Raw genomic sequence first — 24,203 nt, 5'->3', positions numbered from 1 at the left:
GAACCTGTTCGTCCTGTTGGAAAGTTTGGAAAAATAATATTGCAGGCATTTGAAGCAATGCTGTAGTTTCACTGCCTTGACCCAGCCACTGAGCACTGGTCAGACTCTGAGCTCCAGCTCTCAGACACAAACCTTCTTTCAAGGCCTAAAGATAAGGAACAGTTCATCTCCCAAACCTCATTCCTAAAATGTACGTCAGAGTGAAGGCCACCATGTCGCCACACTGTTTCTTAATTGCTGACAGATCCAAAAAAAATAAATGGCAGTTCTGAGGACTGCAAACCCACAGTACCCAATCTCCTCACAAGCAAAGAATACTTCTTTCAGACCCATGTATCTGCTTTATTTCTATTCATAAAGGGTCAGAAATACACCAAAATTACAGCTCTAGCTTTCCACCAGCTTTCTAAAATGCCTGTCTCCAGGGCAAGCCTTTTAATTCACAGCACTTCGTGTATCATCACTACACCAGAGAGGAATGAAACCTTCCAAATGATTCCTCTGGAATCCTTGGACTCTACCATCTCTTCCTACCGTCATTTAAGGCCAGGCTTGTTTGCTGGGTATTGCATTTAAAGAATGATTCTAGTTAAAGAGAGAGCTGTTCTCTACACCAAAGATAAACAAGTCATTTTTCCTCCTCCCCCCACAGCTAATTTGGTGCCTTATATTATGTGCATACGTGGACATTTTTTTTTACATTACCACATCTTCGCTACTCCTGAATATATACCTCCTTCTTTTCCCCTAAATTGTTTTCATTCAACTTGTTTTCTCCTCCATCTTCCTCCTTCCAGTTCCAAGGCCTGAAATTAGGTGTGGTCAAACCACATTTCTCCAAACCTGATATTCCAAGTGGTTTGAAATTATTCAAAATAGATACCCCAAATACGTATCTCCTCTTGCCACCAAAAAAAAATAAAAATAAAAATAAATAATCCAAAAATCCTTCTTTTTCTGCTCCCTTGCCATATGTGTAGAGTGGCTGTGACACCATCACATGATGTTAGCTGAAAAAAGGCAGAACACCTACCCCCAGGTCCCCTGGCTAGCCAGACAGCATTCTGTCAGGAAAAATGTTTATAAAGAGAAAACCACCGCTAAAAGGAAAGTATAACACCAGCACAGACCTAAAGTTGGCCGAACGGAAAACTTCAGTAAAGCAGAAACTCAGAGAAGGTTCCACCACCTTGCCTTCAGCACGTGGCTCTGAAAGAGCACAAATAACTTGCAGAAGGAAGAGAAAAGCTACCAATTTATGTAGAACATTTGTTTTAGTCTGAAGTACTGTTTACTGAACTTGGATATTTTATACTTGGATGCTGTTATACCTCAATTTATACCATTCACTTTTACCAGACTCGAAATACTGGAATTAACAGTTACCGTGCGTAATAAGTATCAATTGCCAACATACTGGTAGTCTGCTATTAAATTGCACTTCAAACCCAGGGCTGAAATCAGATGCATGCAAAGAAAGATTCAAGAATAAGCCTGGCATCTGCTTAGTAGGCCACAGGAACACCACTAACCAGCTCAGTGCACGGAGTGAAGAAGACTCCTGTTCCCAAGGGGAATTTCAGTCGGCAAATGTGATTAACCAAAAGAGATCTGACCGGGACGCTGGTACCATGCCACAAGAGCTCTGCTGGCAATGCTTGGCTATTTCAGGCTTTGACCTTGCCCACTTCCTGAACAGAATAAGCCTGATCGAGCAGAAATTGTAAATCTACGAGCGTTTCCATTTACCTCAGTAGAACCATTAAGTCAGGCAGGATGAATCACACACAAATTCCGGAAGAGCGTTCACCATGCCCCTTCTAGCACTTGCCACACGTAAATATCAAACTGCTTCAGTGGGAGGAGCGGACTGGCGTGCCCCATTCTGCAGACAGGGAAAGCGGGGCAGAGGCGTGATCGTGACACAGCAGGGACAGATCCAGGCATAAAACTGGCCTCTCCCGACTTCCAGCTGCAAAAGCCAGGACCTTGCTTCTCATGTAAGGGACCAAGCACTCAAACAGCACACCAAGAGTCTCAGCTCCACATTTAAACCTTAACAGAAGCAGCCAGTACCTGCTAAATGTTATCCATAACCCCTTCGTGACTGCATTTACCTCCTTCCATGCTTTTTCCTCCTGCATACGTGAGGAGAAGACTCTCTGGAGAAGCCACGCTGCAGCCTCATTCATCTCAACTTAAGGCCCTGAGCGAGCAGCAGCGGCAGAATTGCAGAATGGTTCTAAGCAGTTTGCCCTTCACTTGACATTTGCGAGGCTGCTGAAGGACTACACAGACAGCAAGCTGATTTTACCATCTGAGAAGCAGAAAAGGCAATTATTTGAATGAAACAAATGCTTGGGATTCAATTAGCCAAAATAATCTGAAGCTCAAGGAGAAATCTGAGGGAGAGATTCTGGGTGCTGGCAGCACAGCTCTGCAGGGTGCAGCATCTTCACGGCGTACGTCACGTTGCCCTCAGAAGAGGTTTCAGTCAGCACGTACATACTGGAGAATAAAATGTTGGATGTTTATCCAATTTTTAGTCAGAATCCAATGCCAAAAGCACACCACATAACAAACAAAGACACACTAAAGGGTAGGTTCTGCAAGTCTATCATCACACAGAACTAGAGCAAACCAAATCTCAGATCAAAGGTTTCACAATGACTCAGTCAGTTTTTCTTCAAATAGTCTTCTTACACTGTAATTTATTTTATTTCTTTACTAAAATAGTCACTTCACTTGTACTTTATACCATATTACCACTGAAGGTATTAATTCAGCGTGGCAATGTGCAGTGCAGGACACAAACTGGAAATGAGCCGATCTTGGTTCTATTTCTGGCTCGGTTACTGACTGTGAGTACAGTCTGGCCATGTGAATTGCATGCAAGTTTTTTCCTTGACACTAGTGCACTTGGACGAGGCTCTTAACTGCTTACTATCACTTCCCACTCCTGGAAAGCCCAGATAAATTAGCACCAAACCTGCCGTTAATCACTTTATTGTGCCATGAAGCCATTTACAAAATTGATCTACCAACACCGTTCAAAGTTCTTCTTCGACTCACCTGACACATCACAATGTTTGTTCCTGCTGAGAGAAAGGAGAGAGGCTGTGCTTTATGGTCACAGGCTCAGTCAAATTTTCAGAATATTCTGGAGGTAGGGAAAGACACTGACCTATTAATATGGTTCCCTCTTCCCACTGCATCGACAGCAAATGGGAACGTTCTGATTCCTCAGATCCGCTTGCAGAATGTATAAAGAGGGAACTCTTCTTGCTTCCAAATGTTAGAGCCATATTTATAACTTACACGCATGTGGGTCAGCTTTGATAGCTGTTGGGGGGGAATTATCAGCATCTATTTCTTCCTTTTGAATAAAAAGCACAGAAAAAAAAAAAAAAGAGGTAGAGGCAAAAGACCTGGTGAACACAGAGCACACCAAAACATGACAGTTTAACCTGTAACGTGAAGGTCAAACACACACATGTGCACAACGACACAACTATGCAATGCCAGCTGAACTCTTCTCCTAGCCTTCTCCAAAAAATCTGAGGAAGAACTGATTTTAAAATTCACCTTTAATTTGCACTGCAATAGAACTAAGTTCATTTTCACTGCACAGGGTAGCTCTTTAAGCCTCTGCAGTATGGATATGAAATTAAAAACTGTTTATGTAGCATCATGTCACTCTGTAATTAGGGAGGTGAGAATCCTGGACACCCAAAACCCACATTTGTCAGGTTACTGTAAAACAGCAAGTACAAATTCTCTGTAACTGAGAGAAGCATTCCTGCTTTCTCCGCTTCCCTACCCTGTTATTTCAGCCTCCAAAGAAGTTGCAGAACTATACTAAGGACGAAGCCACGCAGGACTGTCACGACGACTGATGAAGCCCCTCTCCTCTCCTCCCCTCGGCACTGAGGACCTGACAGAGCCCCTTGAAGAGGCAGGTGTCCCTCCCGGTCTGGATACAAAGAAGCCCTCAAGTGGCTGCCTTACAGCATGCATAACTGAGACTGCCTAACGTTAATCTTCACTGCTCCCTGACATCAAACAACTGCTAATTTTAGCTCTGCTGTTCTGTAACCCTACCTAGTTCCCATCCCACCCCCACAACTATATAATAGATCCTTCCTTCAGATAAGTAGGGTGTTGGAACACTGAGAGGTTTTATTCTCACCCACAGGCACTAGCAGAAAAATGAATTACAGATTTATTTTTAGGTAGAGCCTTTGGCCTTTATTTTCTCCGTAGGCTTCACAGAGCAGGTCCTTGCACTCAGAAATATTCCAAGCAACAGAAGAGCACAGGCAAGGCAGAAGGAACCTGGAAAGAAGAAAACTCCCAAGAGCAGAGTTTTGCTCAGCATCCTAGTGATGGGATGTCAAGTTGAGCTATCAAGTTCAGCTACCAGCTTGCTTTTGTCCCTGAAAGACTTCTTTAGTCATTTGATTCTTATTTTTTGGAGAAGATCCACAGTAGTACCCATCTATGCTAGATTAGGAACTTCCCAAACTGCTGACAAGGGAGCACAATATCAGCGAGCAGCGCTGCGAGGGAAGGAGAGCCTGTCCCCCTGTCGTAGTGCCTGCCTTTCCCAGATTCCAAGCTCAGGGCCTGGCTTGTTACAGGCATGCTAACGAGCGATGAGATAAGGCTGAGAGCAAAAGTTCTCTGTCACGACACGACACCGTGTCGCAACATGCGACTGTGTTAGAGTGCTATGTTGTGACATGAAAATGACTCATGGAAGCAAGCCACTAGGCAAGACAAAGGGACATTATTGCGTGATAACAATGTACCAGGGAACTGTGCTATCGTTTCTGGTACCAGGATGTTGCACCATAACAGTGGGATGCTGCTCTGGTACATCAGGGCCTGGTGTCATGACACGATACAGCCCCGTTCTGATGTCATGACGCTGTGAGAGTTGCACGTCGGGATCTTGCGGAACCGCAGCGCTCCGTGGCAGCCCGATGACTCCGTAGCACGCAGCTATGCCGGGATCCGGCGCCAGATGGTGATGAGATCATTTTGGGCAAAATTAGGTGGTGGACTGAAAAAACGCATGACACTGTGTTAGATCGCAGCAACGCTGCCTTGTGCCAGAACAGGCTCGCACCGAGACTCAGGGGTGGCCGGAGGGCCCCCGACAAAATGCACAATGTCACCTCGTGCAGCTCCGCACACGAACCGAAGGGGTCAAAATGCAGGTGAGAGCATGCACACGTCCTCACGGCCAGAGAGGGCTGCTCCTGCTGGCAGTGTTCTGGCCCTGTGCTGCTGCCCTTCCTGGTACAGACAGAAATCGTGTGTCTGTCTGAGAGCTGCTCCGTAAGGAAACCTGCGTTAACCCCAGCAGTGCCATCTAGGACTGCAATCACCACTTCCAAAGCAAGGACCAACAGATCTGTTTGATGTGCCTTTTTCCTTAGATAAATACTAACCCTATAAAGTAATTCATTACAAGTATTTGAGGCCATACAACCCACACCAAGATATCATAACCAAGAAGACAAACAGCAGAGAACTCTGGGGTCTGTGCTCAGACCCGTGCTCCTCTAGAACCACACCAAGGCATCCAGCAGTGACAAACATGCACAGAGGTGACCCAGGGCTTAAACAACATCCTTAACTCACCCTTTGGTGCCCGGACATTGCAGCACAACAAAGTAAATAAAACTCTGTGTCAACATCCCAGACATCCTTTAGGAGGAACAGAACAACCACTGCAAAGATTCAAGATGCCATATGCTGTTATTAAATTAGGCAAGAAATCCAAACAGTTCACCTGTTTCCCCGGGATTCTGAGGAAGATGAAGGGGGGTGCTGAGGATGCAGGACAAGCAGGGTTCGTTAGCACTCTTCCATGTTTCCAGGAGAGCCGGGGGAGCTGCTCAGGTCCACCACTGCGCTTGCTGCCTGACCCTGTACAGCCAGGACAGCGCAGGGCCCCGAGCACCTCGCAAGGAGTCCGCAGCAGAGGCAGCCCAGAGGGGAGAGCATCACCTGCCGAAACACCGCGACTGCTCCACCCGGTACGTCAGCAATCTGGTGGGCCCCATCCAGCTCCCGCATCTGCCAGCCTCGCTCGCTTAGCTCTGAAGTCCGAGCAGATTAATGGAGCGGCTCCGACACTGAGCACCATAAACGCTGCGATGGAACCGGGTGCGCCAAAGTGCTCCGGTTACACGAGTAACAAACACGTCCAGCGCTGCTTGTGGGTAGGCAGAGAGCTGAATGCAGCAGGGTGCCATGTTATTGCAGATGCACGCGATCCTGGCATTTATAACACACGCTCAGCTTTCCCGGTAGTACGCTGAGCTATTATGCAACCCGTCAGCCCAACAGCATACCACATGAAGCAGCAAATCAGTGCAGGAGTTGGACTTTTTTTTAAAAAAAGGGGGGGGGGGGGGGTGGAATTAAGTGTGATTTTCAAATGCTAATAGTTATGCTTTTTGTATACCCTATGTTGCATATGGTTGTGTACACACAGGCTCTAACTGTAATTAAATAAAAGACAAAATTACAGAAATTACAAAAAGAGATGACCTATTGAGTCATCCCTGGCTCTAGTCCGTCCCCTGGGGCTCAGTACAAGATGCTTCCTAGTGCTGTGCTGTAGTGCTTTTTTTTTTTTCACAGAAAAAAATAGCAACAATAAATAAAAGCAAACAAGAAAAATAACTTCACTGTTTTCTCACACTTTACAGGCAAGGATCTCAAAGTACTAAATTTGAACTGATGTGAAACAGCAGACTTCAGGGAGAGGCTGGTATTCCTGTGATTGCTTCCTTTTTCATTATAGAGAAAAAAGGATTAAGAAAAAGAAACAGGCCTTCATGTCCTTCTTGTCATCCACTTTGCAATTTCAAACCAAATCACAAAGTCACATTCCACCGTGGAACCATTCCCATCTGATAAAGTTCTAATGAAATTGATTTCATCTTAATAATTCAGAGACTATTTACTGCAGCTAAATAGTTTTGACATACTCTAGATTTTATATGAATCTTTGCCGACCGAGTTTATTACATATGTTACACGCATAGAATCACCCACATACATTATATATGTCTATATTTACCCACCCTTGCAAGATACGTACCCCTATTAAAAAAAAAAATACATTGCCATGCAATCATTTGATATACACGCAGCTTTGTTGATCGCCCTGCACCCACACATCCTCCCTCACTGCCTGCTTGTCCAAACCCCCCGAGTTCTCCCCCAAAACACCCGGGAGCACCCCAGGAGCAGCTCGGTCCCCCGGGAACCCCGGAGCTCCCCTCCCAGCCCCGAGCCTCCAGAGCCGCCGGAGCATCCCCAAAGCAGCAGCGGAGAGGAGCAGCGAGCAGAGGCCGCTGGGCGCAGGCAGGACGGGAGCCCTCACAGCCCCTTCTTTTGGGGGAAGACCCCCGCGTTTGCTTTTACCCCGCGCACCCCCGGGGAAGAGGGGAGGAGAGGGGCCGGCTGCGGACAGGGCGCAGCGCCGGGACCCCCGGGCGCCTCCCGGCGATGCCGCAGCCGAGCCGGGCGCCTCCTCCCCGGGCTGCGAGGGGCATCCTCGCCCCCCTCTCCCCTCTTACCAGGCGAGCTTGAAGCCTTTCATCAGTACGGCCGCCGCACGCCGCTGCCCGCGTCCTTGGCTGCCCGCTGCTCGCTCCGCAGCTCCCAGGACATGGTGCGGGAGCCCCGGCCGCCCAGCGCCCCCCGGCCGGCGCCGAGCCCCATGCACCGAGCCCCCCGCGGCGGGGCGAGGCCGTCTCCCGGCCCCGGGGCCCCCCCGGGGTCCCCTCGGTGCCCCCCCGAGCGGTGCAGGGCTCCCCGCACCCGCAGCGCCACGCAGGGCCGGCCCCGGCCGCCCCTCGCTGCTGCTGCTGCTGCTGAGCATGTGCGGCGGCGGCCGGCCCGCCCCCGGCCGCGGGGGGACCGGGCAGGAGCCCCCCGAGGAGGGCAGGGGGCTGCCACGGCCCCCCCGGGGTCCTCGACCCCGGTCCCGCAAGGGGGGACTGCGAGTTAGGGTGCGGGAGGGGGATGCGCGCTGCTGCGCCCCGGCCTGGCACCCAGGGGTGCTGTGCATCGCCCCCAGGCCCTGGGTTAAGGAATTCCCAGTAACTGAAATGATGCCCTGAAATGATGGGGGGGGGGGGGGGGGGCAAAGGCTGAACCCGCAGCCCCCCTGCTCCGAGCACCCTGAGCGTCTCCCGCACTTCAGCACAATTCAACAGTGACAGAGGAAAGAGAGCAGCGAGGTGAAAGGGAAAAGACAATAGCAGCTTAAAACTTTCCTAAAACTGATTGTCATTATTTTACGAAGTCATAGGCCACAGCTAGAGAGACCCTATCCCCGTCTACAGTTCATGTCAGAAGGGAATGATAGAGAATCACCCCCATAAACCCCTAGCCTCCCCTCTGTTCCCCTCTAACCGTGGGTACAAGTCCCAAGGCTCCTTTCTGCCCTACAAAGCTTTCTGGGAACATTGTCCTCCATACCAGAGGGCAGTGATAACACGATGCCCACATCACCTCCACGAAGCAATAAATGTGCTTCTGCATGGTGCTCAAGAACAGCACCAGGCCTTTTTTTTTTTTTTTTTTTTTTTTTTTGTGAATGAAGCTCCTGAATTGTGAACAGAGGGACAGAAGCCAACTTCCAGTTCTGAACTGAGCTGGAAATCACTGTTGTAGGGCTCTGGGCACCCCAGGGCATTTCAAAATCACAGGTGAAAGGAAACAGGAGCACAGCAAGGGGGCTGGTGGTTCAGAAATTGTGCAGGTGACACTGAAATGTCATTCTGGGGAGGTGTAAAATGGAAAACTCATCTCTGTGCTAATAACTCCATGCAAGCAGCTCCCCAAACACTTGTTCCATCAATCAGTGCCACGCTGATGACTGCAACAGCCAGGGCAGGGCATCCTCCAGCCCCCAGCCTGTGCAGGGGCAGGCACGAAGATTTAAAGCAAATGTTTGAAACAAAAGCTTGAAGGGTTTGTTTTGGATGTAAAATTTGCAGCATGCCTTTTTATTCCCAGCCATCTTAGCCATAAAGCTGGGCACATGCACTTCCAAACATCACAAACAGGGTGGGGGAGAGATTCAAATGTCACCCCCACGTAGCCTCAGATTCAACCCTCCTCAGGTCCAGCCTCTGTCAGCTGCCTGGCCTGGCCTCATCCCGGGTCCAGAGCCACTTTCCTCCATGAAACGCCGCACAGCTGTGGCCTGCAGGTTGTCAAGGAGGGAAGCAAATCACAATGCTGTAAAATGGGTCAGGAGACCTGCAAATCTGGGACAGGCTAATGCTGCAGTCACATGTTTGGAAATCAAAGCTCAGGCAAGAAAGGTATTAAGAGATAAGCAATCGTATTTTTTTTTAAATAATGTGAAGGTCAGGAAATTATCAAAGGAAATCGACCACTTCAAAGGAGAAAGTGTCTGTAGGAGCATCGGACTGGCAGATGCTGCCACCACTGCCACAATTCAGCTGGGATCTGTTCTCAGAAAGCCTCCTAGCAGGAGCCTTGCTGAAAAGCCCGTGGGTCGCCCACCATCTCTGGGGAGCCCCAGGCACGACCCCACTGTCACTGCTGGGCACAGCCTGGGTTCTGCATTCACCTGACTGGTCCACCTGGGCCAGCTAACACTGCACAGGCAAGCCCTTGCCTTTTTGCTCCATCCTGTGCATGCAACCACTCCAGGGAAAAGACTGATATTAAAATTTAAACAGGGTAACAAAAGAGCATATGTACATATCAAGAGAGGTAGGCTATGCACAGCCATCCTGTCCACCTCTGCAGCACTAAGAATACTTAGTCACACGCACGTTGAATTCCAGATAAGTCATCTACCTACTCCATCTTGAGCATCTATCCCGCACACCAGGAAAATGGGAAAACAGAGAAGCAGCACGGGCAGAATCGGGGCCTGAAGAGATCAAAAGCAGCTTCTGGCTCTGCCACAGAGCTCTGGTTTGAAGCTAGGCAATATCCTCTGTGCCTTTTCACTTATCTGTGACACTACATGTTTTAAGGAGACATCCATTACACTGTTGTAATATCTTCAATGGCAGTGGATTGCGGATTGTGAGTGAATACAGCTGATCTTTGATGACCAGGTTTTGCATGTAAAAGAACTTTCCCAAGCCATTCTTCTTTTGGCATTTTTTTTTTTTTTTATTTTTCCCCATGAATGGTAAAAATGGCAAAAATAGTATAAGTAGTGGTATAAACATGACTTTTCACTTTTGTTTTGATGTTTTTTTAAGAACAAGCACAGTAGTTGCAAACAAATTTGAGAGTGGGCGTCTTTTTGGCCAGCATTAACAATCACAACCCCCTGAAAACACGATGATATTGCTGGCTCCTTTACATCTCACCTACCATGGCCTCTGTTACCTCGCATAACCAACACCGAGTTCAACAGCAGCCCACCTGAAGCATTCGGAGCTGCATTCTCTGAAGTGCAAAGCTTAACCAGAGCAGCAGGATCATGCACTGGGGACGAGTGCCTTGTAAGCCGCCTCTCTTCAGTCACTGTCCTCTCCTCTCGCCCACCTGGTGCTGCAGTTGTGGCTCTTGTTGCCCTTTGCCTGCCACCTGTGCCCATGCCAAAAGCCAATCTGCCTCTTGCTAAGCAACACTTCTCTACACCAGCTTCCTCCTTCCTCTTCTCCGTTCCTTTTCTATCCCACCTTCACCCCTCCCTCAGTTATGTCCTAACATTTGTTGACTCATCATCACACCTTTTTCAGTGTTGTGTTCTCATCTCCCTTCCATACCCCAATCATCATCAGATCACCTTCCCCCCACCATCTCAACCCATTTTTAATTAATTTCTCATACCTAACTCCTTTCCTCTTTGTATTTGTTTGTATTTGACCTATCCACATGTAGCCATATGTATATTTTCACAATGACTGCCCTTCATACAGGATGTTGGATCAGATGTTCATAATTTCCCTTCTAGCTGTAAAATATATGTCAAATTATTTCCTTATTGCAATAGAATTACGATTAAGAAAGGGACCTCATTTTTGACTGCAAGTATTACAAACACAGTTACTACATGGAAACAGCAAATAACAATAAAACAAATTGACATGGTGCCTGTTTGCCCTGTCTCATCCCATCTCTCCCCACAAGCAAAAATTCCCATCAACTTCAATAGGGACTAAATAAGATAATTTGGACCCTGGCCTATTGCCAGTAACATTTTTGAATATTTCTGGTCCAGAGCAAGGATACCACAAACACAGCCTCCCGGGGGGTTTCTGGTTGCTTCCACGCCAGCCAGGATGAGGAAGTCAAACAGCACACACAAACACTAAAAACAGCAACAAAGTAAAAAAACCCGCAGAACTTTCTCAAAGCGAAGAAGGACTTGGAGATTCTGAGTAGCAGGAAAAAAGGACTTAGAAAAAAGACCGGATATTTTCCTGACCTGTAACTATAAACTCTCAAGGCCACATGAATACAAAGAAAAAAAAATGCTGTAACAAAAAAAAAAGCCAAGTTTTCTTTCTGATCTCCAGCTTGGATGAAAGAAGCACCAAATGCTGCTGTCCAGATGGGACAGTGCTCTACATTCCCCAACACATCTGCACGAGGTGGCAGGCAGCAGTGAACCAGGTCTCGGTGTTCTCCCGCGATCCAGTCAGACCACAAGGAGGGGGCAATTCCCACACAGTTTTGTATCACCTCTTGTGTCACCTCCCTTGCCAGGGCCTGGGTAAGAGCTGGAAGCAGGGACCACTACTGAAATTCATATGACAGCGTTTAATACTCAGCAGAATTTCACTCACCAGCTAGTTATTCTGCATTACCCCATTGTCCTTTTCCCCTTTGCCTTTACTTCTGCCAGTCCTTGCTGAGACAGGGATTGCTATCCATCACAAGCCACAGAAATCTCAAAACACCAGCTCTGAAGTACTGTACATGGGCATCTTTTCTGGCTTCGCTCATCTTCTAGTCATAGCCTGTGAGCAAAGCACAATCCCTCCGAGATGGAACAAGTAAATCAGGTGCTTTATGACCTCTTCCACCCTGAAATGTCTGAGAACTTTCCACTCGCAGTACAGAAACAGGAGCCTTTCGGTGTCAGGGGAATGACAGACATCTCGCTGATTTATGTCCCACGTTTCCACTAGCTGATTACCTGGAGAGTGATTCATGCTTTCCCAGGAAGCATTCTAGCATCATTTGCGCTCATGTGCTTTGCTAACAGGTTAATTACTTTTCCCCTTGGCTCTCAGTAAGGCAACAAGGAGAAAACAAGCAGGGCTCTTGTCTTCATAGCCAGGCACCAGATAAGCCAAGATGGGAGGTGCCAGGACGTCATGATCCCACTGCAAGGTGTCCCGCAGCACACAGGGGGAAAAAGTTTGATTCCACCAACAGTTCCAGGGCGATTGCCCTGCGATCAGAGCCACAGGCTAGAAGTTGCTCAAAGCTGTGCCTCTCGCTGCTGTTGATGGGCTAAGGCCAGGACCGTTCTTTGGAGCGCCAGGAAATGCCAGTCCCTGCGGTACCCTGGAAGGTGCCCCAGCAGAAAAGGAAGCAGCAGCACAACACAATGGAGAGAGGCCGTGGAAGTAAGAAACACCCTGCTGCTGCGTCTCGGGGATGCTCTCAGCATTCAGGCTGAGAAAAATAAATGTTAGGCTTTCTCCACAAATTCTTTGCTAGCCCAGGGCGACCCCAGCAAGATGAACCGGCATCCCTCGGAGGCCCCACACCAGCCAGAACTGGGGTAATACAGATACAAAACAAGAAAAAAAACATGGAAGGAAGTCTAGTTTCAACAAAGAATAGGGGACTAAATATCATCTGATGTGGTGTAAATCCAAATAAATCTATATAGTTATGATTTGAACATCAATGGCATTTTTTTGAAGTTGTATCTGTTTTAGAAGGTTCAAACTACATATATTTTCCACTCTGAAGATGTTTTCCTGAACAGATAACTAGGCTTTCAGTACCTCCACACCAAGATGCTGCTTTAACATCTCTCTAGATCGTGTTTTCCTTCAACTGAAAACAAACTATAAAAAGCAGGTGCAGACAAAAAGGGATTTCACACTGACTTTGTTGGTTTTGATTGAAAATATCTGTTTTTCAACACAGAAAAGTACCCCAAAATGACAAAAAATTGAATTTGAGTGTCTTTTTCAGCTGGTTTCAGTGCCACTGGCCCTTCAGGCTTTGCAGTGGCAGCTTTTTCCAAGCACTGCAGCTCCAAGCAACACGCAGCTGAAGTTTGCACAGACGTGGCAGTGAGGATTCCACCTCTGTAAAGGCACATTTACCCTGAAGTACTTCACACAACGATCGCCCAAAGCCACAAACCCTGCCCTGACATGCAGCCCGGGTCCTGGGGCCAAGCAGGGCAGCTGTTCACCAGGGGCACCCAGCCTTGCGGGAAATGGAACTGAAAGTACGCCCTGCTTAGCAGAAATGAGGGGGGAAAGGGAAATTGTTTACTCCACGTGAATTCTAGCTGAGATTTAGAAAAAAGCCCTATGATCTGAACAGCAGCACAGTGCTTTCTAACCAAGGAATTACCCCAGGTGAAACCGGTACCTCCTGGAGCACAGAATGCCTCACTGCTGTGCTACAGCGTCTCGTTCAGAGCAGGCTCAGAAGCATTTTATAACTCCTAATGCCATTTCCCTCCCTTTCCAAATTCCAGCTTTTCAACCATGCTCAGTTTCATGGGCTGCTGAGGTAACAGCACAACGGGATATGTTTGCAGACTTTCCCCATGCATTCATCTTGCTCTGATGCCAGGTGCAGCTACGCTGGCGGCAGGCTCGTGCTAGAAAACAACCGTTTGCTGTGAACCCCAACCATGAGACCCAATGATCCGGGGTGAGGCAGCTTTGTGCTCCCCAGCTCTTCCGAGCCACACTGAAGCCATGCCGGGCACACATCTCCATACCCGCGGAGCTGCAGGGAGCAGGACCTGCAGCCTGGTACAGGCGAGCAGCGCAGGCAAGGGAGAAGCCTCGCAGCAAAGGGCGGATGCATCTATAAGCTCATATTACTTTCTCACCCAGCCCTCCCCCCCGAGATGCTTTCCAAAAAAATAATTAGGCTGCCAAAAGGCCTTTCTGCTCCACCAGACAGGCTCAGAGTGGGAACCTGCCCCTAAAGCACCCTCTAGCGGCATTTTAACATCGAGCAGCAAAGCAGGCTGCAGCATCCCGGCTCTGCCCCGGCTTCCCTTTGGGCAAAGGAAAAACTGCCACCGACAGTGATGCAGGCTCCTCTCCCTCTCCCCCATCCCCACCTTGGCCTAGAGCATCAATATTTTAGGGCAGGAAGATTTTATCTCACACCTTACAAGAAAAGTAACATATAGAGTCTGCAGCCACAATATCAACTCCTTCCTGGAACTCGAATCCCGTCGTCAACCCCAGCACTAGAACCACTCCCAGCATCGGGGGAAAGGGTCTGGAGAAAGCAAAAAGGGTGACAAAGTAAGAAGGTGCCAAGCGAAACCACTTACGCACAGTGAGGCCGGCAGCATTTCCATCCTACCTTTGCTGTCGCCATATCAGACGTCTCCATGTTTTCTGCTTGGCCTACCAGTAAATGAGACCATTGAAGGAGAGGGAGAAAAAGGGAGAGTCAAAAAAAGGATGGGGAAGAGAAGACAAACAATTTGACAGATGGATGAGAAAAAGCGAGTCACGTAAGAGCTAGCCCCAAGTTTTCCCTGCTGCCCCCAAACGGGGAGGAAAGACATCTCAACCTGATGGTCCCAAATTCAATTCTTGACTCGAGTCTGGCACAAAATCCAGTAATTTGCCAGCCCCCCCAAGTACAATCCCCCAAACCCCTGCTACCACCCCAGATTCTAGCAGGATGCTGAGGAACAGACAGCTCCCTCCTCCCAGCTTCAAGTCTGAGCTCCCGCAGGGAGGAGGCAAGCAACCTGTGCCCCCCCCCCCCCGGGGAAAAGGCCCTGCTGCTTCCTCCCTCTCGCTCTGTGGGAAGGGACAGGGGCACAAAGAGCCCCCCAAGTGGGTGCTTTACAAGTCAGGAGAAAGGCAGGCGGCGAGTGGGTCTGGGCAGTGCAGGGGGCAAGGGAGGAGAGGGCAGTGGGGAAGGAAGAGGCAGCTTCTGGAAGGAAAGCGTGAGAGCAGGACAGTCAGGTGGAAGCGCGATGCCACAAAAAAAAAAAATAAGCGTGCCAGAAACAGACCACGTAAAGAGAGATGAACATGTGCAGAGCAAAATGCAAAGAGGAGGTTAGCCATCTGCACCCTACTGAGAACACTCACCTCAGAACAACCCTCAGAAATTACTGGGCCTAAACTAGGAACTCCCTGGAGCACACCCTCAGCTCAGACTGAAACCAGCAGAGCATCCTCCAAGGTAAAGCTGTCCCGGCGTCAAAAAGGCTCCCAGAGCTGCCGAGGCCCTGCCCGGCTGCGGCCGGCCCCGATTGGCGGCGCAGGGTGACTTCACCCAGCCCCATTCATCACCCAGCTTCTCCCTCCCTGCTCCTGCAGGCTCCTCCTGGCTGCTTCCCTACAGAAACCGAGCCTGGAGCCGCCACACGCAACTGGCCGGAGCGCTCTGGCAGAGCGGAGCAGAGCAGACAGACGTGAGCAACCCTGGCCGGGAGGGAGGGAGAGGAAGGTTGGGAAGAGAAAAAAAAAAAACACACTGCAGAGCTCAGTCAAATTAAGAGCCTCAGAGGGCTAGAAACAGCTCTGCTTGAAAGTGCTTATTCATACAGCGGTGCAGCACAGCGTGCTCAGGCACACGGCCGGCACACAGCACAGCACGCACAGACCGGCAGCACCAGCAGATGATCCTCAATGCACCCAACAGTTCACATGTGTTCAAGGGCAGCTACCTGCTTTCTGCAAAACCATACTCATTTCCTTGTCCACACACCCCATAAAGCAGGGTTTTATTAAACTAAGTGTATTATATTCCATGCTATATTAAATATATACACAAATACTGGTGTATTTCTGGTATTTGTTGCAGTGCATTCACATAGTCATCTGCTTGTGAAAAATCAAGGCTGCTACACTTCCTTCACCTTTTTATTTTGCATATTCAAATGTACTGACCCCATTCTTATCAGGGACTTAAACCCCATCTTATGAAAACACCTAGATCATCAGCCATAGGATGCAGTAGAATGGTTTTGAAAATTCGTTCAAGTATAAACACATTCAGGTCTACCTCTATCCCAAGCATTGCTGTGGATATAATCCATCTTCAGCCTGTCCCAACACCATGCACAAAGAGCACCACCACCTGCATTAGTTTTACTCACTGGGATAAGGATCATGATCCTTGTTGCTTGGTGAGCACTGGATGGATTTCCAAATCATTCCCACGCTACACCAACGAGAGTAGTACTACAAGTGTACCGCATGCAGTGCAGAGGTACACAAACAGCAGACGCAGACAACCTGCTCTCCAACCCCTCTTTTAGAGGGCCGCCAAGTCCCTCGGTGGCAGTTTACTCACTCACATGCATTCTGCCAGGAGTACTCATAGCAGCATGACAGAACAGCCTGCCTCATAAAGGACCTTCAGCAAATCCTAAGCTAGAGAACCAGTAAAGCCCAGCTTCGCATTTCAGAAGAAGCTGAATTTCCATATTGTGCTCTCTTTATAGCAGCGGCTATAAAATTCCAGCAGGGTGTAATAGCTCGTGAACTTAACAGCAAACAGGAAATGTCTCCTGAGGAAGTCCGCTTTTCGGAAGCAAGCGACTCAGTATGACACACTCAAGGGCTGGGTAAGAATCGGTAAGAATCCAAAGCTTTGTGAACAGCTACAGCAATAGTGTCACATTAGTTTGGGGTATGCGCTTGTAATTGCCTCATTAAAGCTATCTTACAAATTGGAAATTGTTGCTTGTTAGCGGCACTACCTGCAAGTGTCACTGCCCAGCCTCACACAGCCACGGGGACATCCCCGGACAGACACACCATCGGGGCTTTGCTTTTTACTGGCCAGGAATCACAGCTCCAGCTTCATGCTAACCAGAGCGACTTGCCTCAGAGATCCAGCAAATAACGGAAAAAGTTACTTATTCACGTAACCACACAATGGAAACGTCAGTTGGCTCGAAAACCTGTGACCTGCAGGCACAGAGACCAGCATGCTGCCCCGAGGGGCACTACAGTTTGATTCTGCCATGTGGTAAGAAAAGATCTGCAGGAGCTGGGGGCAGCAGGCAAAAACTGCGCCTCTGGGGAATGTGCAAGCAAGACAAAACCTGATAGCGACAGGACTAGCGGGATGACAAACTAGAGGAAAATCAGCAGTGTTAAGTAGAGAGAGAACAGCTATGAAGATATGCAGAATGCAAGGAAGAGGTAGTTTAACTGTTAGGCACCTTAGTAGAGAGGTACAGATCCCCAGGAAAATGTGCCAGATGGATAAATTCTTGAGTCCTTCCTGAAGTCAGCAGTGTCATGCAGCCCTACAGCCTCTGTTGTCGGATGCAATCACAGCATCTGCAAGCTAGGGCACACCTCCATTTCCCAGGGAAAAATCTCAGAAGGGACTCTTTCTTTGCTGCAGCAGCTGGGAAGTCACGTGAGACTTCATTCCCAGAAATAAAATATGCATTTCACACTCCTGGCATCATGGGAGCTGTAGTCATACTGTACAGAACAGAAAGAGCATGTAGCAAGTAAGCCACTTCTTTCTGTGCTATGAGTAGTTTGCTATGGCATGCAGATTATGTCTTCAGGTCTTGGAAAGGAGAGCAAGGCAGAAGAGCATCACAACAGAAGAGAGAGCTTTGGCTACCCCAGAAGAGAAGACCAGAGAGAAGCTCCTCTATCAAAAGGTGAAAAGAGAATAATTCCCTAGAAAGATCAGCAGCATCAGAAAGATGGAGAAACTGGGACGATTCGTATTGCTACTGCTTCTTTCTAGAGCAATACTATAACAAAAGAGGGCTGCTGCTTTCATGCAACGCCTTATGGATCTTTTTCCCCTCATTGTCTCATGTGTTTGAGCTCAGCCTTCCATTTACACGAGATGGTGCAATAACCTTTCCCACCCCCAAAAGAGGCTCATTCACGGTGGAAAGGGGCAGGCTAACAACAGCAAGTTTTATGACTCATGGCACATTTCATATGCCACAAAACCCCTCCTTCATTTGCATTTGTCAGGAAGTTAAAAGCCGCCTTCTAATTTTACTTTCCATCGCGAGTTAACATGCAACCACCAAGGAGAAGGCACTAAGACTGCATTATCTTGGACAGAAACACTATGGGCTGATCATCTCCCTTTTCATTAAGTCCAGATATTCTGACTAACAATCTGCTCTCTCAAAATCAGAGAACTTCAGGGTGTCTAACAGGCAAGACACTTTGGATCCTAAATAAAAAAGTCTTTCAAGTACAGTGAGCTAAATCTTTAAATATGGTATAAACTTGAGCGTTTGGGCTGGCACTGCTTAAAGGATAATCCATAGACGCACACAGGTAGCACACTGGAGAAACAAAGCCTTTATCTGATCTGCACCCATGGAACATCTAATGCAATATCCTCTCCTGGATAAAAAAAATTAACCCCAGATGTTTCAGGTAAACAGTGAGAAACCTTGTGGCAGGAACATGCACCACAGTATTTTGGCTTTAACAATGAAAACCTACAAGAACGATGGAAATCATGAGAGAAAAAGAAAAAGAAAGGTCCTAGATTCCTTTTATTTCTGAAGCCTGAGAGAGAAGATCAGAAAAAGAAGCTTGAGCAGTGGCTCAAGACTCAGGTCCTGGACAAAAGCCTCTGGTTTGCAGACAGAGGCATCTCAGCCCTGCAGTAGAAGCCTCCTGCAGCCCCAGCGCACGCTCCTACACATTAGAGATCTTCCAGTAGTTGCAGCAACAGGGTGGAACAGAGGATGATGGGTTGCAACTAGGAAAGCCATACAGAGGATGACTTATCTCGCTGCGTCACATCCCACCAAGTACCACACACCCCTCATTTGGTAACCCAGAATAAAGATTCGGAGTTTGAGGGCACGGGTGCACGGCAGGTGCTGCACAGGTAAAGCAACAGCCCATGAGGCTCACATAAGGAGTTCTGAACATTTACACGGCTAAGCCTAAAGCGAGGATCCTTTTCCACAGCAGAGAAATGCTACCACCTTACAATGCCTGGAACTCCAATAGACCTATACCCCTCCAGCAAGGCCCATGCAACTGCCATTTAAAGAAAAAGGTTAAGGGGGAGAGAGAGCAGCTAACAGCACACCACAACTGAAGATTTGGGGTGGGGTACTTCAGAGGGAAGGCAGAACAAACAGCAGAGAGGGCTTAAGGACAAAATTTAGGTCAAACTTGCAGGAGCAAAGGAGAAAAGCAGAGGTCTAGCAGGGGGGCTCAAGGACAGCCCTTGGCGAGTACAGATTGTAACACCTGACCTTGTTACGATGCATGGCGCGGCGGGGAGACGCATGCTGCCATCTTATCACCGAAATGCACAACAAATACTCTGCAAAGGCCAAGAAAGAAATGGATGGGAAGATAAACGAGGAAAGAGGAGAGGGAAAAGAAGAAATGCAGAGGTCACAGTGAGCACTCACACGGTTACAGTCATCTGCAGAAAGAGGGAAGTCTGTCCAAGTGCCAACGTGCTCCCCAGCAACCTGAGAAAGTTGCTTCAGCAGCGAGGGAGCAGAACGCTCTTGAGTCAAAAGATGGAATCCCAGCTTGTTTACACACGCACAGGAGTTTTGGGGAGAAAGCAGCACCGAGAGGTGACCACAGAGTCCACCGTGGAAAGATGTAATGTCACCATTAAGACGGTTCTGGGATGGCTCCTACTGCTATTACTCTGCAGTTTGGCCCCAAAGGGAAGCAGCAGTGACTTGGCTGATGAGAAGGCAGAGCGATGGAGAAATCTCCAAAGAGCTTGCTCTGCGCAAGAGGCACAGGTTTCCTTTCTCTGCTCTCAGATTTCTTCTATCACAGGCGATTCAATTTTAAAGGCACAGCTGCCTGCAAGGCTCTGCTGAATTTGCAGCTGCTATGGGATAAGGTGTAAAAATCTGGGAGAATAAAGAAGGATTCTCTAAAAGAATTTGAGGTTGTTAATAGCCAGAATGAAATCCTTGTGTCCAGAATTAACCAGCCAAAGTTTCTCTTGAACCAGACTGTTTGCTCCCAGGTAGAAGTTACCACCAGTTATCCCACGGTTCCCAGAATGTGTGGAGACAAACCGGTTCAAAGATCAGCAGCACTACCAGATTTCTTCCCAGTAAGAAACATGGGTGTTGAGCTCGGATGAAAGCCAGAGGCTGGTCTGCAGAGGCAACATCCCTAAAAGGATGCTCCAAGCCCAGCTGGTCCATTACAAGGAGCCCTCCTGCTCTTTGCCTTTTCTGCCAGGACAGCCAGGGCTCTGATCCACTGCTAAAAAGCAGCAGCTTGTGCAGCTGTTGAACCTGCAGCCACCACAGGGCACCTGGACACTTTCTGCTTGCAGACGAAGGTGCCCCCTTCTCCCACCAAATGGGCGCTGGTTAACTCTTCTTCCCACACAGCACTCTGCTGAATGGACATATGATCTCAGGGCAGAGAGGAAGCGTGTAAAAAGAGGCAGGTAAAATCCAAAGCTGCAGGAACATCTCTCTGTAAGATGCATAACACTTAACTACCTCTTCCTTACATAATGGAGTTATTATTTAGTGGACTATGTTTCCAAACAGCATCTTATTTCCAACATTCATTGAACACAGCAAAAATTGAGTACATACTTACCATCAGCACAGAACTCCACCCCAGCCCCCGTGTTGTTTCTGGTGCTTTATTTTGTATTATAACTCATTTTAAATGCTCGGTATTTCCCCATTTAGACAGCCAACTATAAAGTGTAAAGATGCACCTATTTTCCAAGGTAAATATTGCAAAAACTTGCATGTACCAAAGACAAATGGCACTAAAAGCATGGAAGAGGCCACGATAAAGTGTTTGTGCTGACTGTAAAGTTACGAAAAAGCTGATTTGTTCAGGGACACACACACAGAGCAATCTGTACAAGAGATAGCACTATCTTAGGAGAGTAGCAGGATGTTTCACCAAGCAAATCCAAAAGAACCTTAATTCCCAGTTCAGGTAAGTGCCCTTAGATTTTGGAGGAACTTTTATCTGTACAGAAAAATACCATGCACTGAGCAGTTTCAGAAACAGCTGACGACTGCAATGTAAACAAGGGCCTAGAAAGGTCTCTATAAGGGCACAAACATATGCATTCAAGCTGAAAAAGAGCTGATCCCAGATCCCCTTCCAGGGCTCGTGGTCTGCCGGAGTCTCAGGGGAGGCTGAGGCAGCAGCATCCCTGTTCACCAGCACCTCCTCCTCCAGCTGCAGTCCAAAGCCCAGGCAGAAGGGTTAGCCTCCCCTCGTGCATCCAGCCTCCCTGAGCAATCACTCAAAGACAGGGCTGTGAACAGCAATGCCAGTTCTGATTTCGATGTATACGGTAGTCCCAGATTCTCTAAAAACTGAACTGGGAAGAGAAATAGAAAAAGATTTTTAAATGCCTTCCATTTCTGCCCTTTGACATGTGTCAGTCCTGTCTGCCAATTTACTGGCTCAACAGATGGGTTTTAACCTGCTTATCCCTTCAACACTTCCCCCAGCTATTCACTTGAGTATTCATCTTCTTTTGTATGCCTACTGCACATCAAACAAGTCACTACCAATTAGGAGAGTAGGACCTGAAGAGCTGTACATCATCCTTTTTTTTTAAAAAAAAAAAAAACACCTTTGTTTTACTGCACAGCATCGATCAGTCAGCCACACCACAAAACAGAAGCAACACCATACTTCCAGACCTTTTCTCTGCAGCTGGGGTGCCAGGCATGCTCACAACAGGACTCATAGATATGCTGTGGTTTCTGATGACATCTCGGTTAAAATGTTTCCTGCATAAAGGAAGGTGGCTTTCTCCCACTGCGAGACAGAGGTATTGCCCACATGGTGTTCTTCTGGAGGAAACCTTGCACTAACTTTCAGCACCAGTTCATTTCTACACGTTAAAGAGAAGAGATCACTGGTGCAGTTAGAGCTCCCATACCACGTTTGGGTACATGCAATATAATTCAAGGACAAATACAGCTCCTAGATTCATCCCAGGCCATGCCCCAGTTTAAGATAGCATCTATACATCAAAAGGGATGTGTTCTGCAACTTAGGAACCTCCGGCCTATAGATTTGAAGTCTAATTCTGGTTGTACAGCAGTCACTCCCCATGTCACTGCATAAACCTGGCCAAACACTATCTGAATTTAGCAGCAGGCTCCCTCAAAAAGCATCACTCCTCTGCATCTTTCAAAAGCCTAGCTCCATCTGTAAGAGGCTAAAATCAATTAAGTCCTCTGAGACCCTCTGATGGCTGATTTTAGAGCAGTATTGAAGTTTTATTACTGCAACAGAAGTTCGCAAGGGCTCTGAGGCACAGCACACGCTTTGTTGTAAGGTGAATCCACGCAAGGGGTCAGCAGCTGACAGCACACTGCACAGAAGCCTGCGGACAAGGGCCAAGGAGGCTTACGCAGAGAGCAGGTGGCCTGTGAAAGGAGATGGTTTACAGCCCTGCACCCCAGCCTCCTGCTGCCTTCGCTCCCACTTCTCCACACACCTTAAGCTAACAGCTGTAACACTGACAATCCTAATGCTCCCCAAGGACGTAGAGCTGATGGGGTGACCGTTACCAAAGGTCTGCAAGTGAAATACTTACACAGCTGAGCTCTTGGTAACAGCAAGGAAGGCTGGGTAGAGTCTGCCCAGGGCCTCAGATAAGGAAAAAAAGGGACAGTGAAACGAGTCCTCTCCTCCTCCTCATGTTCCTGAGCATCACGTGCTAGCAATGCAGCCACATGAGGCCTGCCAGACCTCCTCTGTGTTCAGTGAGATCTGCAAGGCACACTGAGGTTTATCAATGATAACACCAGTCCAGCAGACACAGAACTGATCAGGAAATGGAGAAGCAAGATCTGAATCCTGCTTTGCCCTGCTGTTACATCTGTTGTAAGACCATGCCTTCTCCTGCAGCTGTTACTGACCTGCATGGAGGTTCTCACGCTAAAACCTCTATGTCAGAGCCAACTTTTCGGAAGGGAACAGGCAGGTATTTTGCCATGACTGCTTGGAACAGAGGACTGAATTAAGAATGGTTTATTTTTGGTGATGGAGGGGATTTGCACAATCTATTCTACTTATCTGCACAAAAACTATTCATGGTATCAATTAAACTGCCTCTCAGCAGTGGCTATCAGCTAATGCCCAGAGGCATGATATTACATTACTACAGAAAGCATAAAATAACCCTGTTCTCAAGCTTGCCAATAGCTTTGAACTCAAAGCTCCAGACTCGCGTGCTGAGCAACAGCAGCAACAAAGTGCATGAGCACGAGCACGCCAATTAATCCTGCAAGGTCTCCTCCTTGCCTCTGGCTCCAGTAAGAGGAGCAGGAGAGGTATCTGTCCCTCCACACCCCTCAGTCACAGAGAAGGGAAGTACAGGGACTAATACCCTTGCTTTGAAATCGCAAAGCACTTTTAATTCAGTCTCCTTAAGACTAAAGAACAAGAGTAGAAAAGATAGTGAGTGGAGCACAACTTTGATGAATCAAATCCAATACTGACTTTCAATGAAGAGAGCACCCTTATCTCCACTGACAGAAGTCGACTGAGGATTTTAGGGAAAAGGGATGAGACTTTCTCCCCGATGGCTCAACCCTCTTACAGGGCAGACCCACTGAGCTGGGATGCCAGGTGCGAAAGACGACTCCCAGTTGAACACAAAGACGAAATTCATCTTATTCCAGCAGCTTGTTAGCAGCCTGCCTTATCCAACAGAGCCGGATCCAGGCAGACTCTAATTAACAACAGCCCATCTTCAAAAGGAACAATGCTGCCATATGAGGAACACAGCAGGTGCTATTTCCATTCACAACAGCTCCGCTGACAGTAGCGAATCTGGCAATCCGAGTGGAGGAGAGCTGCTCTCAAACTGTTCTTCTGTCTTCTACAGCCGAGAGTCAATGCTGGGGCTCAGGAAGCAGCAGCAATTAGGAAGAGGGAAGACACTAGCTCTGACCCTAAATATTAACCATCTTTCCTATGTGACAAAGGAGTTTAGTGCCATTCTGGTTAAACTCCTCCAAAGTTAGTCCATTTAATGTTAAATCC

General features: G+C 48.0%; 1 protein-coding gene and 2 long non-coding RNA genes across 13 annotated transcripts in view; 1 reads left to right on the top strand and 2 right to left on the bottom strand.

The window, feature by feature from the left end:
• Window positions 1–24,203, bottom strand: part of GRAMD1B (GRAM domain containing 1B) — a 129,743-nt gene that overhangs the window by 52,644 nt on the left and 52,896 nt on the right. Inside the window, exons 1-2 of one of the 11 annotated variants that reach the window (XM_040534039.1) lie at window positions 15,300–15,540; window positions 14,554–14,597 (exon numbers count right to left, since the gene is read on the bottom strand). The exons of 8 other annotated variants lie outside the window; for them this stretch is intronic. Coding sequence is in view for 2 of the 3 variants with exons in the window: in XM_040534043.1 (XP_040389977.1) it covers window positions 21,435–21,516 (82 nt within the window). In the remaining variant the exon portion in view is untranslated. Of the gene's footprint in view, window positions 1–7,601; window positions 7,869–14,553; window positions 14,598–15,299; window positions 15,541–21,216; window positions 21,517–24,203 lie in introns of those variants that run through there. 2 more of the 11 variants (XM_040534036.1, XM_040534043.1) reach the window with 2 other exon arrangements.
• On the bottom strand, window positions 4,160–5,790 carry LOC121058472. The gene is made up of 2 exons (XR_005814208.1): window positions 5,650–5,790; window positions 4,160–5,065 (listed from the first exon to the last, which is right to left on the bottom strand). It is a non-coding gene; the product is annotated as an uncharacterized LOC121058472 (long non-coding RNA).
• On the top strand, window positions 5,928–7,153 carry LOC121058470. Its single transcript, XR_005814207.1, has 2 exons — window positions 5,928–6,047; window positions 6,726–7,153. It is a non-coding gene; the product is annotated as an uncharacterized LOC121058470 (long non-coding RNA).

This window comes from Cygnus olor, chromosome 22, assembly GCF_009769625.2.
Source record: "Cygnus olor isolate bCygOlo1 chromosome 22, bCygOlo1.pri.v2, whole genome shotgun sequence".
In the NCBI taxonomy this organism is placed as follows: domain Eukaryota; kingdom Metazoa; phylum Chordata; class Aves; order Anseriformes; family Anatidae; genus Cygnus; species Cygnus olor.
Note: the sequence above shows the minus strand (reverse complement) of the source record. Positions and strands in the feature narration are given on the sequence as shown.